Here is a 15,063-nt window from a genome sequence, read left to right on the forward strand (position 1 = left end):
ATTGATGGATAACTGAGATATCTTGGCTTTTACTTAAACTTCTTACCAATTGTGCCTATTTGCTTATTTTTCACCTTGTTTCCTATGATTGATGTGATTATTGACTTGATTGGTTTTCCTAAATATATTGTGAAATGAAATATTGATAATTTGAGATTTTAATAATTGATTAAGGCATGCTTGAGGACAAACATTGAATAAGCGAGGGGAAATTTGATGAGTGTTTTATTTGGTTAATATTTTATTATCAATTAATTTGTGTTATCCCTTTTTATAGTGCTAATTTTGGTTATTTACATTAGATTTTGTGCAAGACTCTATTTTAAAAAAAAACAACAATTAAAGAGTGAATTCAAACAAATTTATCCCATTTTTTTGGAGTAGTCGGTGCCAACTCTAATCAAATAATTTAGTTAACAAGATCAAAGAAGAAAAGCAAGGCCTACCACAGTTCTTTAGGAATTAAAAAGTTCTAATTAAATTTAAACATTCTAGATTTTATTATTTCATTAATTAGGATTCTAGTTTACTTAGGATTTTAATTATTTATTATTAAGATTTTTAGTTCAATATTAATTAGGAATTAAGTGTTTAGTTTTCTTGAGAGTTAGTATTTTATTCTCATTAGGATTATCTCAAAGCTATAAATACCCTCTACTAGTGAAGCTTGAGAGGACATATTCATAATTCACTATAGAACTGGTTTTGGTTTTTATTTTGTTTTAGGTTTTTAGTTCAATAAAATTATTTTCTTCTTCATTTTTTCTCTCTTCCACACGCCATGTATGAATTCTATTATCCTTGGTTAAACTTTTACTTAGTCGATAGCTAAGCCACGACTCAATCCGATTGCGTGAGAATTGCATAAGCGCTTCATATCTTCAAATTCTTTCTTGATTTTTGACAAACAATGAGAGGCAATCGACCTTTTGTTTAAACATCTCAATATATTCAATCCAAAAGAGTGCACATTGGCTTGATCAACGTTGTGATCTATAATTGGGGAGGAGAGTCGGCTTGTAGCGAATTTGATTCCCTAAGAACAAACTTAGCGGCAGTCCGCTAAGGGAAATCAAGATCGGGTTCAATTTTCATTGAGACACCACAATCCAAGCACGGGTGATAAGTGCTTAATTTAGTTAATATTTTTCTTTTAAATTACTCCTTAATTATTGATTTTTGTAGCTTATTTGTTCGTTTTGATTCATTTTCTGTGCATGACGTCAGATTCTGGAAATTGCACTACAATGATATAATTTTGCAGTTTTTTTTATTTTCGGAATCAAACCTGGATTAGTGGGCATGAATTCAGACATGAAACATCCGACGAGGCGATGATGTCAGCACCTTCTAGAAGATCTAGTCAGCATTTCTAGAAGCACAAATGGATTGGCCGCACGTTTCTGAAATTCAGATTTAGATTAAAATCAAGTTTTAGGATAATATTTTAAATATTATATTTTATCTTTGTTTTAGGTATTTTAGTTTAAATAGGTTTTAGTATTTTAATTAAGTTTTAGGATATTATTTTTATATTTTATCTTTGTTTTAGATATTTTAGTTTAAATAGGTTTTAGTATTTTAATTAGGATTTAGGATATTATTTTAAATATTATTTTTGTTTTAGGTATTTTAGTTTATATAGTTTTAAGTGTTTTAATTAGGATTTAAGATGTTTTAGCTTGTTTTTAGGAATTTGAAGGCTATAAATACCCTCTCAGGGTAAGCCTAGAAACATATCTCTCTCATCTGAGAATAAAATCTTCTTTTTCTCTCTAGCTTTCTCTCTATTTTGTGTCTACTTCTTATTTTCTTTTAGAATTTTGTTTTCAATTATGCTAAGTATGACATTGGTCATGCTTAGCTAATTTTTTTTAAGCCGAGGGCTAAAGCGAATACTCAATTCCAAACGAGAAAATTGTAAGGTACTTAAATCGCTTCGAATTTTTCTCTCTGTTTTCAGAGCTTACTTTTCAAATCAAAACAATTTCGACATTGGTTCGGATATTGTTATGGTTAACGTTTGAATAACTATTTGCTTATTTAAGCATATTCAACTTCTCGAGAACACACATAACAAAATTGTTTGCTAAGAGAAAACTGAGATCGGAATCAGTTATTGTTGGAACAACACAATCCGAGTTGGCAGCGAAGAATTGTCCTTGTAAGCCAACGTGAATCTTGAAGTAAAAATATGTTTCGATGATCCGATGAATTTGAGGCGAAACTGAAGTCTGAGGCTGCTTTCACAATAAATTTTCTTTATCCCAATTCAATTATTTTGTTTATTTGTTTATTTAATTTTTATTTCATTATACTTCTTTATATAATTTAAAACCCCCTTTCATATTTATTACTATTTTTAAAATCATTATTTATTATTTTCCCTTTTTATTTTATTTTTATTATATCTTTTCAATTTTACCTGGAATTCTATCTTTTCTTGAAATCAAGAAACAGTTTTAATAAATCACAAAATCCATAGTCTCTGTGGATCGACCCTGCTTTTCTATACTACCTCTTTCTTTCTATTTAATTAAGAAGACGAAATTATTTTGATAACAAAACGATGGTTATCAACGGGCTTTTCCAGTTCTTAAACCAACATTGGCATTAACATCAATAGGCATTGTTAATCCAAACAAGTACTAGATTCCAATAGATTTCAAAGATTGAATTTGGAAAATTAGTTCACCGGAGAGAAGAGCAAATTACAAAGGTTGGGACTTGTAGGCTATAACCGACAAGTATTCGAAGTAAAATCTATTTCAGTGATCGAGACGAATTGAAGCAAAGCGAAGCTAGAGGCTATCTCTCATCATAATTAATTTTTCTATAATTTTCTTTTCTTGCTTTCGTTACTTTAATTTTATTTTATTTAGTTTACTTGATTATTAAAAACCCCTCATCTTTTTAATCTTTTTGTTTTACAGATTTCTTAGTTCAAGATCATATTAAATCAGAGTAAAAAATTTCTGAATCCTTATGGACATACACTTTTCTTCCCTATATTACGTTTAAAACATAATTATATGAGAAAAATGATTAATTATTTAAAAATTACGACGTTTGTCATTGAGCAGCACCAGTCAAAAGCTTCTCGAGTCTATGGTTTCGCGCAACAAGCAGAACTTGTTGCTTCCACAACAAAAAGTTGTATTCATCTAAGTTAATGCAACCTTCTTGTTTGTGAAGATTTTGGAAGCCGAGATTAACAAGGTATCCATCGACACCGGAGGAAACAAGATAACACATAAACGGAGGCGGAGAAAAGAGACGGCAACGGAAGCAAAACCATCAACGGGACGAGAGGCGAATGATACCATGTTAGACAATGGGATTTTAAAGAATGAATAAAATAAGGTTTAAAGCATTGAACTTCAGTGTATTTCATTGATGATGATGGAATGCTTATATAGGGGCATTTTACATGAGGAAATGCTTAAATAACAAACCTAACAAATATCCAATTCTGGAATGTTCACCGCTAACACTTAACAGGTGACATCAGCATCCAACTCACCATAACCACCATATACGTCAACACAAATCAACCAGAAATGATTTCATATGGAGGAGGCTGCAAATCATTAAGATAATATATGTAAAACGTATGACTCATGTATGCGGCAAATAAATCTCGCCATTATCTTGGTGTATTTAAAAGTTTGTAAAGCTAAAGCTTCCAATTGGTAGATGAGGGAGAATGAAATATTGCTTAGATCATGTTGTTCAGATTGTCTATAATTATGATTCACTTTCCCGTCTACTTTCGGACTAAAAATGGTATTTTTTATTAAGTTAAGATAATTACAAAGTATATCTGTTTTAAATACTCGACCATTTGATAATGAACGTTCATTCATTTTGTTACAGCTATTGATGCTCGAACCTGTGACTTTTAAGAATAATAACAATTCCTTTAGCTGATTTTTACACAAAAGGTATTTTAAACTGTGGTCTGCAATCCTTTATTTATTTTTATTAGTATATTATGCGGTGATGTCTCCGTTCGGCAAGGGGGTCCAGTGCAGGGAGAAAGTGACTTAAGGTGGCCAGGAGAAGAAGGCATATTTTGAAACACGAAATGACAGATAAGAGTCCAAAAATCAATTTAAATATAAAAAAAAAGTGTCAACCTTTTTGGTTGATCTATATTTATATAAAAATAAAACCATTTAAAATGCCAGATATTAAAATATAAAGGAGTAGCAATCAAGCAGACCTGCCTAGGAATCCTATAATCATAATGATGAAGATTGAACCTCATAGGAACAAAGTAATGACTCCCAAACATAGAAATAAGTAACAGTCTTTTTCCCCTTGATCTTCTGTCTGAATTTTAACTTATTCTATTTGTCCAGCCTTAGTGATAGGGACAAGTACTTGGAATTCTTAGTTGACTACGATTTGCCGACCAAGAATTTGGTTTCAGTGTTCCCAGTAAACTATCACACAATAAATAAATAAAAAATGTTTGGCTGTCTTTGTCTCTCGGGAAGTGGCCATATTTCAAAAGTTGAAAAAGTTGAAATCTTTGATACCATCAACTGATTCCCGAACGCTTGAATCGGTCTGTTTTTAATTGAAAAAAAAGAACCTAGATTGATTCTGGTGCAATGAAACCAAAATATCGAATCCATAGCAATTTAATCAAGTGTCCCTCAATATAATGGCTACTTGGAACCAACTTCTGCAACTGCAGTTTGGTCTATAGTTTCTCAGAGCTACAATGGCGAACATGTCTTTGTTTTCTGAAGATTTCTCCTCTAAACTTTCGCCTACGAAACACTCCATAGAAGAGGCGACCCCTAAACCTCCACTGCCCACAAAATACTCTACTATGGAAGTAGCAAAAGGTATACATCCACGATAACTTTGCATGAACAATGACATTCTTCCATCAATCATGCAGAAGGTATAAGACGATGTGCTTGTTTCTTGTCTGTCACGTATTTTCACCACCATACATAACAATGTTATTGAACTCTTCTGCTAAATTAAAATGTGTAAACAGGCTGTTGCGGAGCTTGTAGGCACATACGTTCTTGTCTTTATAGGTTGTGCGTCAATTATTGTAAACAAAACCAAACCACTGACTATAGTTGGCATAGCATTAGTATGGGGCATGGTCTGATGGCAACAATATATGCTGTTGGCCATATCTCCGGTGCCCATTTCAACCCGGCTGTCACTCTAGCCCTGGTTGTCGGTTGCAAATTTGCATGGCAACTTGTAAGAAATCTTTAGTTATGAAACACTTGTACTGTTTTGCTGCAACATATTTTCATGCATTGAAACTTCGGCTTCCTTATCTGTCAAGGTACCTATATATCTGGTGTGTCAATTGCTGGGGGCCACTCTAGCTAGCTTGACCCTCAGGATATTGTTTCATGCCCAACATAATATTGAAGTAACAGTTAACCAATACAAAGATTCAACTAGTGATCTTGAAGCCATTGTATGGGAATTTATCGTAACTTTCATATTGATGCTCAACATTTGCGCGATCGCTACTGATGATAGAGCGGTATGTTGATTTAAGTTATACCATAGTTCTGAGAGTTTTTTAACTTTGTTTTATTTTCTTTCAATTCCTCATGAATCAACTATCTTTTATCTAAACATATTAATTACAGTTATTTTGAATATTTGATGGACCAAAGCAGAGCAAAGGAGTAGCTGGGGCTGCAATAGGTGCAACAGTGCTTTTTAATGTCATTGTAGCTTGGTAAGCTCACTTTGTTAATCTTTTTCTCGTAAAATTTTATGAACTCCATAAATTTGGCAGGAATATTACCTGATCTTCAATGAACCCTGCAAGTAGTGTAGGCCCTGCAGTTGTCTCTGGTGTTTACAAAAACCTTTGGGTGTACATTGTAGCTCCCATTCTCGGAGCAATGGCTGCCACTTTGGTGTACAGTATTCTTCGAGTACCTAAACCAGAAAAGCCTGAAGAGAGTGCCAAAAGCACCTACAATGATCTTTATGTAAACTTTCGAGTCTGATCCTTAGCCGTAGGCATCCAACTCTCATGGATGGATGATGGATTGTTTCCATCCAGCTTTAAGATACTTGATTAGGCTTGTTGATCGATGCTTTTGTTACAAACAACTTCAAAACACGAAAAAGGTACAAATAAAAATCAATTTGGAAATAAGCAAATTTCAAATTTAGAGTTATTGTTACAAAATAACAACGATTATATAATCCAAAAAAATACAATTTATGTGAAAAGTCTTAAAATGAAAAAAATTACTTTAAGAACGTGTCATATTAAACTCCAACCGCTTTCATGTGCTAAGAGAATGGAAAACCATTTAAATATGAATTACGGTACAATTATTTCTTAAAATCAGTTTAGAGTAAATCCATAAACATTGTTTTATTTGAGGAATACACAATTCTAAATTCTAGCCAGGACTCTCTTCACTATCTTATAAAGGAAACAAAATACTATACAACATGATAATGTAATATGGTACAGCATGGAAGAGAGATTGTACGTAGACCAGCGGCGTATCAATATTAAGTTTCATACACAGAATATCAACTACCGATCGACTTAGAAAGGCGATAACATATGTGGTAGATGAAGCCATGTTATCACCCGATCAGCCCACAACACTAGCCATTCTAGCATTCTCCGACTACAAGATTCCGGTCTTCGGAAGTGTTTCCCTATAAAAGGGATCAATATGAGTCGAATTTTAGTCATGGTTATGCTTCAGTAGTGTTTATGTTCCACTAAATGATCAGTTCGGTACATCTCAAGTATTTTAGAAATCCCAGTCCTAGACATAAAGAAATTTAATGTGCAAAGCTGTGCTAATTAGTAAGAAAAAGTTCTCAAATGAGGCATCTTCATTTCTTCAGCCATTAGGCAGGATGAGATTGGGTCCGAATTTCTTTGACACTAATTATGTGTATTGGCTTTTTTAGCACAACCATGTGCAGGAAATGAGGGGAAATATTAGACAATCGTTGGAAACTGAATTAAATGTTCTTACCCGGTTTGGGATAAACGTCTCCAATTTAGTATTTGGTGGGACTGCGGATGCCTAGGTAAATAAGATGAGCTCGTACCAATACCGTTTTCATCACCAGTGAACTGCTCTGAGTAACTAGAAGCTGGAGGAGACCAAACCGGAACAACTCCTCCATCCCTTTCTCTCCTACTACTGCTAGTAGATGAATCTGCTGTGGAATCCTCGGCATTTCCAACCCCCATCGGGAGATTAAATTGCAGAAAAGTGTTGTTATTCCGACCGGTCTGCTGAACTCCTTGATTTAATGTGCCTCTTTGTGTTTCTTGATGCACATTTACGTTTCTTGGAACTTCTGCTCTGCTATCATCTTCTGAAGTTCTAAGATCCGAAGAAGTTTCGTCTTGTATGCCTCTCACCAAAGAAGAAGTCATGCTAGGAACCATCTGATCTTCATATCGACGAGTTGTAGCTGGAGCATTGTTCCTAGCAGGTTCAACGCTTTCCTCCATTTGTATGTCTTGAGGGAAGGCAAATGGCACAGATTCAGTAGAGTCTCCAAGGCCTTCCTCAGTTCCATTCTCAATTGCCGCTCTTGAAGCTGCTTCGAGCTGCCACATCGCCGAAAGCGCTTCTTGCAACCTGTCTTTTGCAGCATCTATTCCTACAATCGGCAGAGGATAATTTGATCCGAGCTCAATTCCAGCAGCTTGGAGTACAGATTCAGGAGCATTCCATGGATGATGAATCCAATCTGTCGGCAGTCTTGCAAGTTCAGGAAGCCACCTTCGGACATATTCTCCATGTGGGTCAAATTTGTAACCCTCAAACTGTCAAAAACTTTAACTGGATAAGAAAACTGGCTCTATATATCATCCAAGGAATCTGGATAGATAACAATCCATGTAATAGATTTCAAACATGCTTGCATCATACGGCTGCAATGAAACTGGATAAGAGGGACTAAAGGAGATTAAAAAATGGCTGCAATGAAAGCTTCCATTTCCTTCTGCAACATTTACAAATTTATCATTATGCATGCAAGTGTAGTTGAGGTTTAAAAAATTAAGTTATACATATTATGTGCTGCTTCGATAACCAAAAACTATGAGGTTTAGACAGAAGGGTCAAATACCATGATCTCAACAACAATCTTCTCTACAATATGAAAACTAACAACATGTACTTTGATAAACTTTACTGGTAATGACAATACTTTAAAAAGTACAAGTTCATGATGAGATTAACACGTCAACTTAAATATGGAATGAGGTTAGAAAATGGAAAAATAGTTATATCATTATAACTAGCTTATATTTGTATGTTAGGGTGCATCAGAAGCCAAATAGCAATCTGCAACACAGTTAACAAGAATTTCACTCAAACCTGTGGATTATCTATGCGGTCAAATTCACGACCGTCTGGAAGAGTACCGGATATATACTGCCAACCAAGAGCATCACTCTCTAAATCTGCATCTAAAAGGGTGTCCCAAAAATACTTCATACCCCATCGCCATGGAAGCTGCAGAACCTTTACAAAGAAACTAGAAACTACGACTCTTATCCGGTCATGTAGCCAGCCAGTGGCCCACAACTCTCTCATTCCAGCATCCACCAATGGATAACCAGTTCTACCTTGTCTCCATGCCTTAAAATAGGCCTCATCCACTACCCAAGGGAAAAACTTTAGATGCCCAAGAAGAGGCCTTTCAAGACTGTAAGGATGGTTAAAGCTCAAGTATCTTGAATATTCCCTCAGACCAATCGATTTGAGAAACAAGTTAACACTCTCCTCGCCCGCTTTGTTCGCTTCATTGGCCCATAGAACCTGCTTGATGCGGACAAGATGGAGGACTTTTCTCACACTCACCTCCCCGAAGTGCAAGTGGGGAGAGAGAAATGAGGTGGTGGCACTATCAGCCTTTCTTCTATTCTTAGAGTAATCGAGCAGAGGTCCATTGATGAATGTGGTCAAACCCTTATCAGCATTGCTCCAACCAGGTGACCATGCTCGAGCTAAAAGCGCATTACTTCCCTTCTCTGATTCATCTTCAAACACCAACTGATCCGAATGGCAAGATTTTGCATCACCTAAAACAGAGAGACACAATAAATATGTACTACTTGAACAAGGATAATATGCAGTTTCATTGTAATTTCAGGTCAATAAAGAAAAGCTAAAAGGCTTCAAAGAGGGAAAATGATTGATAATGGATATTAATAAGTCAATAACATAATCGAATGGACACCAACCTGAAATGATTCTCTTAGGAGGAAGAAGTGGAGCCTCAGGGTCATAGGGCATGCTAAGGCATCTTTCCCAGAAAGCGGTAAATGTAGTGAAAGGACGTCCTTGAGCATCATTTACATCCCAGGGTTCATAAAGTAAATCTGCATTGAAAGATCGAACTGCTACACCATGGGATGTTAATACCTCCTTTGCCCGATGATCCCTAACCAGTGATATAGGATCTGAAAAAGTAGTAAATTTCCACTTGAATGTTAAGCATAGAGCCTGCTTCTATTTTTGATTAAACAAATTTGTTTGATCAGTTGAAGATGTTAATACTCAACACACTGGTTTGAAAGAAACTATGATCATTGTAGCTGGAACTGGTCAATCTTATTGGTGTCAACAAAATTAAATGAATGTTAATATGCAAACTCAAAGAAGACAATTTGACATTCCTGGCAAAACAAAATTGAAAAAGGCCTGTTTGTAAAACAGCTGATCTCACAATTATAAGCAATTGGAGAGCAGTCAATCACTCAATCAGGAGGAGCCTAGTGAATGAAAAGAATCAATATTGATAGATGCAAATCTCATAAGACTCGGTTATTATATTAGAAACAGATTAAAATAGGGAACGCCCAAAAGGAAGTTTGAGAGAAGGATAAAAGGTAATAAAATAATAGATAATCCCCATGCAGAACCCAACACTAAAAAAATACATAAAGTTTAGACATTTATACACAACAAACAGTAACAGACACGAAAATTAAGATTAAAAAAATATAAAATCTAATCTTCCTCTTTTCTTTTTTCTCAGTCGAAGAAAGAGGGAGGAAATGAAAAGAAAGAAAACTAACCATACAAGTGATTGAAGAAGAGCTGAGTGGCACCAGTAGATTTAACAACCTCAGAAGAGAAGAAACACTATCAGAAGATCTCTTTGTGATGAGACAAGTGCCAAGGCTCCTCAAAGAAGATCAAGGTGAGCCAAACTGTGCTTAAGCCACCACCTTGACACCCTTCCAGGTTGATAATGGCCTTCTTCTTCAGGTGCCCATACAAACACTGCAACAACAGCGCCAGCTCTAACACCAGCTGCAAGTGCCGGATTATCTTCAACCCTTAGATCCCTCCTGAACCAAACTATGCTACAACCACCACCTGACATATCTTCCCAAAGCTCATCAAAACTAAAACTTGCAAAAACAAGGCCCACCTTTTATCTCCCCTCAATTATATTTATATACCATAGCCTGAAGAATCCTTATTGTCTGATTAAAAATCTTATCTTTCCAGCTTTTGCGAAAAGAGGGAGCGCCTTTTACCTTTATTATTATTAGTAATCGGAGGAAAAAAAGTGCATGTGATTGACAAGTGGGAGAGAAAGCTTTGGCACTTACTTTTATTAAGTACTTAATTTATGTTTTTCTCTCCTTGCTTATGGGATTAATTTGTAAATTTGGCACAGTACCAGTTGCAATCAAAAGGTGTTGGCTTCAGATAGAGGAATTTGGAGTGTGAGCGAAGAGGATTGGTTAATGGGTAGAGTGGGGATACAACAAAATGATGGACAATTTGCAGCCACAACTTTAGTTTTTTTTTTCTATATAGATTTGTAATTTCCTCTTTATCATTTTCCACGAAACAAAAATCCACCCACGGCTCACCCCTCTAGTTCCTTCTGAAATCCTCTTTCTTTGACAGGGTGGCCTCGAGAAACACTGAAAATGAAAGGCTATGTTTTCCATACTTGCTCTTTTTGGTCAATCTTCGACACACTAATATAACTTTAATCAAAGATGGAGTTAGCATCGAATTGTGTGAGAGAAGTTAAATTACTTAATTTTAAAATAAATATTTTTTCGAATTTAGTAAAATTAGTTAGTAGTTTAAAGAGTGTATTTTTTTGATATTTTAAATTCATGTGTCTTACCAATAATTAAAAATAATTATGAATATATATCATACTATAATCACCTCTCATTGTTTAAAATGAAAATGAATTAAATTTTAAAAATTAAGAGAATTAAAATTATTAATTTATTAATTTTAAAATTAAATATTTTAAAAATAATTAAATTAAAAGTTGATATTTAATTTTATTAATTTTAAAATTGATAATTCTTTTAAAAAATTATTGTATATATATAGATAACTTTTAGTGAGAAAGACTTGATGAATTTATCGATCTTTAACTGAATAATATTCTTAATAAGTTCACAACCTAATATTAAGTTAGTGGTAGTGTTAATTGTGAAGGACTATGTTAACTTACCGCTACATATGATGAGTTTTCTTAAAACTTTTAATGAATTCAAACCTAAGAATTTTGGTGTTCCAAGTGAGAATGACCTATTGAATTTACCGATTAATGAGATTGAATATTTATTCTTAATGATTTCTTATCTCAGAGTTTGGGTGATTCATTTAGAAAAAAACTTGAAGAAATTTACCATGCCTATTATGAGGATGAATTATTAAAAAACTCTTAATTATTTCATAGCCCAATTTCGGATAGTTTATGTTGAGATAAACCTGATAAAATAACCTATGTAAGTGAAAAAGATTAACCACCGTCTATGAAAAATGTTGTATCATTTTTCTAGTAAACTTACTAGAATCCTGAGAAAAGAGGGTTATATATATATTCATATGTGTACTTTGTAGGCACGTCGTGGACTTGGTGGATGAAAGGGTTAGTTGTGTATTATGAGTTTACCCTAATCTTAGAAAGTTCAAGATTCGTTAACTTATCTAAAAGAATAATTACTCGCCATCACTATATGCTACTTCAAGATACGTTCACTAGTGTTTAAGAAAGTAATCTCGTTATTGATCTCTTCGTGTTTTAACTTCAAATTTCTCATTGTACAAAAGAATTCTTTTGTATTAGTAGAGGAATTTTGGTAATACAAAGAATTTTCATATTTGGTATGATCCGTATTACGTTGTCCACTTTAGTTCATATATGTTTCTTTAAAAGAATCCTTCAAGTGAAATATTATTTATCAAAGTTTATTTTACCATTTATAGTTGTTACAAAATATTTAATATAGTTAATGGTCATTACGGGTGTTCAAAACCTGGTACCTATATTTTTGGTACTCGAAATACCAGGTATTCAAAATTTTAGGGAACTAAAATCTCGACCAGTGTCCCGACCCATTACATCCGGGTAGCCGTAATTCGGGTACCCATATTTTCGGGCCACGAGTACCTGGTTCATAATTTTTTTTATTTTTTTCTTTAAATCATATTATATATAGATTCTAAAATTTAAAGGTTTATAATATATAATTCACACATAAAGTTTAAATATTCAAATTACATAATTGAAAGAAAAAAATATAATTAAATTTCAAATGTTTCAAAGTTAAAATAAATAATTCAAAAAATAATTTAGAATGTTAATGTGAAATAATTTAAGAAATTAAGAATTTGGAATGTTATGGTGGTAAATTTAAGAAATTAGGAATTTTGAATGTTAGAGTGAAATAATTTGAGATTTTGTGACCCGGATCGACCAAAAACCCGAAAAAATTAGCGGGCCAGGTACCCAACCTGAAAAATCAGGTATTTTCAAAATAAATACTATGTATCTTTTAAGTGGTTGGAGGGTCAGGTATTTTTTAACACCCTACTAATCATAATGTTTATGACAATTAATTATTTTATAAGTGTTATTGGATCTTTTACCATTTTACCCCTATATTGAATTCACTTTAAGGCAGTGGATTACCACGATACGGTTATCGTTTTGATTTGTTATTTTATTTAATATTTTCAGTAAATGTTAATGTCTCGTTTTACAGTAATTTAATCTCCAACATAGGAAAAAGGAGTGAAATGTGAACATTTTAATACTGATCTTGTCACAATAGTGACCAGTGACAAGTGATAATTGATTGATAACAATGATCTAGAGAGTCTATGATTCTTTACAAGACAAATTGTTATACAAATTAAAATTCAGTGTTTAAAGCTAAGTATTTTAAAATTTAATGACAAAATTCATACACAAATTAAGTTGACAAGAAAAACAGTGGCATCAACGTACCCTTAATGATTTAATAACTAAATATCCTAATTAAATTTAAAATTAAAATTTAACGCTAAAATGAAATATTTTAAAACTCAATAAGATGCACGACCTAAAATTAATAATATTTGATATAATTTATCCTTACTTCGATTATATGCGTTGGTGTTTATATTACATTTAAAGTGCAAAATTCTTCTTAGATATAAATATGACTTAATACAAGATGTTATCATCAAAATTAATTCGTTGAAGTAAATTTAAATTGAGTAATTTTACTTAGTAATTGCATTTAGTTGGTTGGTCAAACTATTTATGTTTATTCTATCATATTTTCTTTAGTTATGAGTTTTATATATAATATTCTTTTTTTCCTAAAGTCTTTTTTCTCTTCCTTCTAATTATGATTGGAATTAAACTTAAAATTTATTAAAAAGAATTAAATACTTTATAAGAAATAAGTGATTGATTCATAATATCTTAGATATTAAAGTTTCCTCTCTAATTATTCTAAATCATGATCTTTTTTAACATTACGATGAACTTTCATATATACACAACACATGCATTAAATTGCAGTATTTATCTTTATAGTCCAAATAGGTATCTAAATTATTTTTTGGTCAAAAATAAGTGTCTATAATGTTCAATTTTTTTTCATTTAAATACCTAAAGTGTTCTTTAATTAATGACACATGTCAATTTTTTTAAAACTTAGATGAAAAATTTAAATAGTTTATGTGTACCTATTTTGACAAAATACTTTAAATACCTATTTTGACTAAAAAGATAAGTTTAAGTATTTATTTTAATAAAAAATACTTTAAATACTAAAATTAAAAAAAAAGTCTATTTTAAGTAGATATAAGTCTTTATTAAAATGTGGTGCTGAGAAAGAGATGCCCCAAACGGTAGGGCTTTCACCTTCGGTACAGCATACCAAACTTGTACGTGTCATAAGTTCACCGAATGACATATTCTTCATGTTTTCTTTTTATTATTGAGAAAGGGTCTTAAGTTTTAACCAAATGATTATATGAAAGCTTCATGTTGACTGTTGTTGATATGTTCAACAGTAATTGATTTTTATGATATCAAGTTGTGATTGATGCATTTCATTTTCAAATTTAGACCCACGTTCAGAGAATTGAATGATGAGGAAGAGGTATGTTTGGTGGGGAACATGAAAGCATGCATGCACCAATATTTATAGTATTAATTAAGTGTTAATGAACATAAGAGGTTAAGGTGACCACGGTTCGATATAGGAGAAAATGTACAATTATCCTACAATACTATATATTTTTTTCCTGAAAAATGAGTTAAAATCAATTTTACTACTAAAAATTTCGAGACTAATTTTATATTTCATCTAAAGTTAAAAACTTAAATTAAAAATTTGCCTTGTTTATTAACAAATAATATTGTCAAATTAATAATATTTAATGTTCTAATAATTAAAATATTATAAACGGATAACGTAAATAATTAAACTATTTTTTTAAATCAATCGAGAAAATAAAACAAAAGTAATCATTTTAATAGTTTATCCATTTAAATACTTAAAAAGGTGGAAAGAAGGAAAGTGGGAACAACTGATATGTTGGCGGAAATGGTCAAGGTTGAAGAATAATGGTCACATTTCCTAGTAGAAACTGTCGAGATAGTGGAGTCAAAACTTACCACGTTAATATTCAATAATTGAAAACAAAGGGTTCGGTCACTTTTTAAGTAATTAGGTAAAGATTTTATATTAGAACGTAAATTATAAAATTGGAAAGAAAAGATAAATTTATAAAATTT

General features: G+C 32.5%; 1 protein-coding gene and 1 pseudogene across 1 annotated transcript; one reads left to right on the forward strand and one right to left on the reverse strand.

The window, feature by feature from the left end:
* The first annotated feature begins 4,571 nt into the window (after window positions 1–4,571).
* LOC120216916 lies at window positions 4,572–6,008 on the forward strand (annotated as a pseudogene).
* A 301-nt stretch (window positions 6,009–6,309) lies between these two features.
* On the reverse strand, window positions 6,310–10,628 carry LOC120216915 (cryptochrome-1-like). Its single transcript, XM_039214194.1, is given in 7 exon segments — window positions 6,310–6,679; window positions 7,001–7,816; window positions 8,373–9,079; window positions 9,242–9,460; window positions 10,079–10,129; window positions 10,132–10,197; window positions 10,200–10,628. Coding segments are annotated over 6 exon segments (2,043 nt in total). The 5' UTR covers window positions 10,390–10,628; the 3' UTR covers window positions 6,310–6,679; window positions 7,001–7,006.
* Between the last annotated feature and the right edge of the window lie 4,435 nt (window positions 10,629–15,063).

The sequence above is a fragment of the Hibiscus syriacus genome, unplaced genomic scaffold, assembly GCF_006381635.1.
Source record: "Hibiscus syriacus cultivar Baekdansim isolate YM2019G1 unplaced genomic scaffold, ASM638163v2 tig00110174_pilon, whole genome shotgun sequence".
Taxonomy (NCBI): domain Eukaryota; kingdom Viridiplantae; phylum Streptophyta; class Magnoliopsida; order Malvales; family Malvaceae; genus Hibiscus; species Hibiscus syriacus.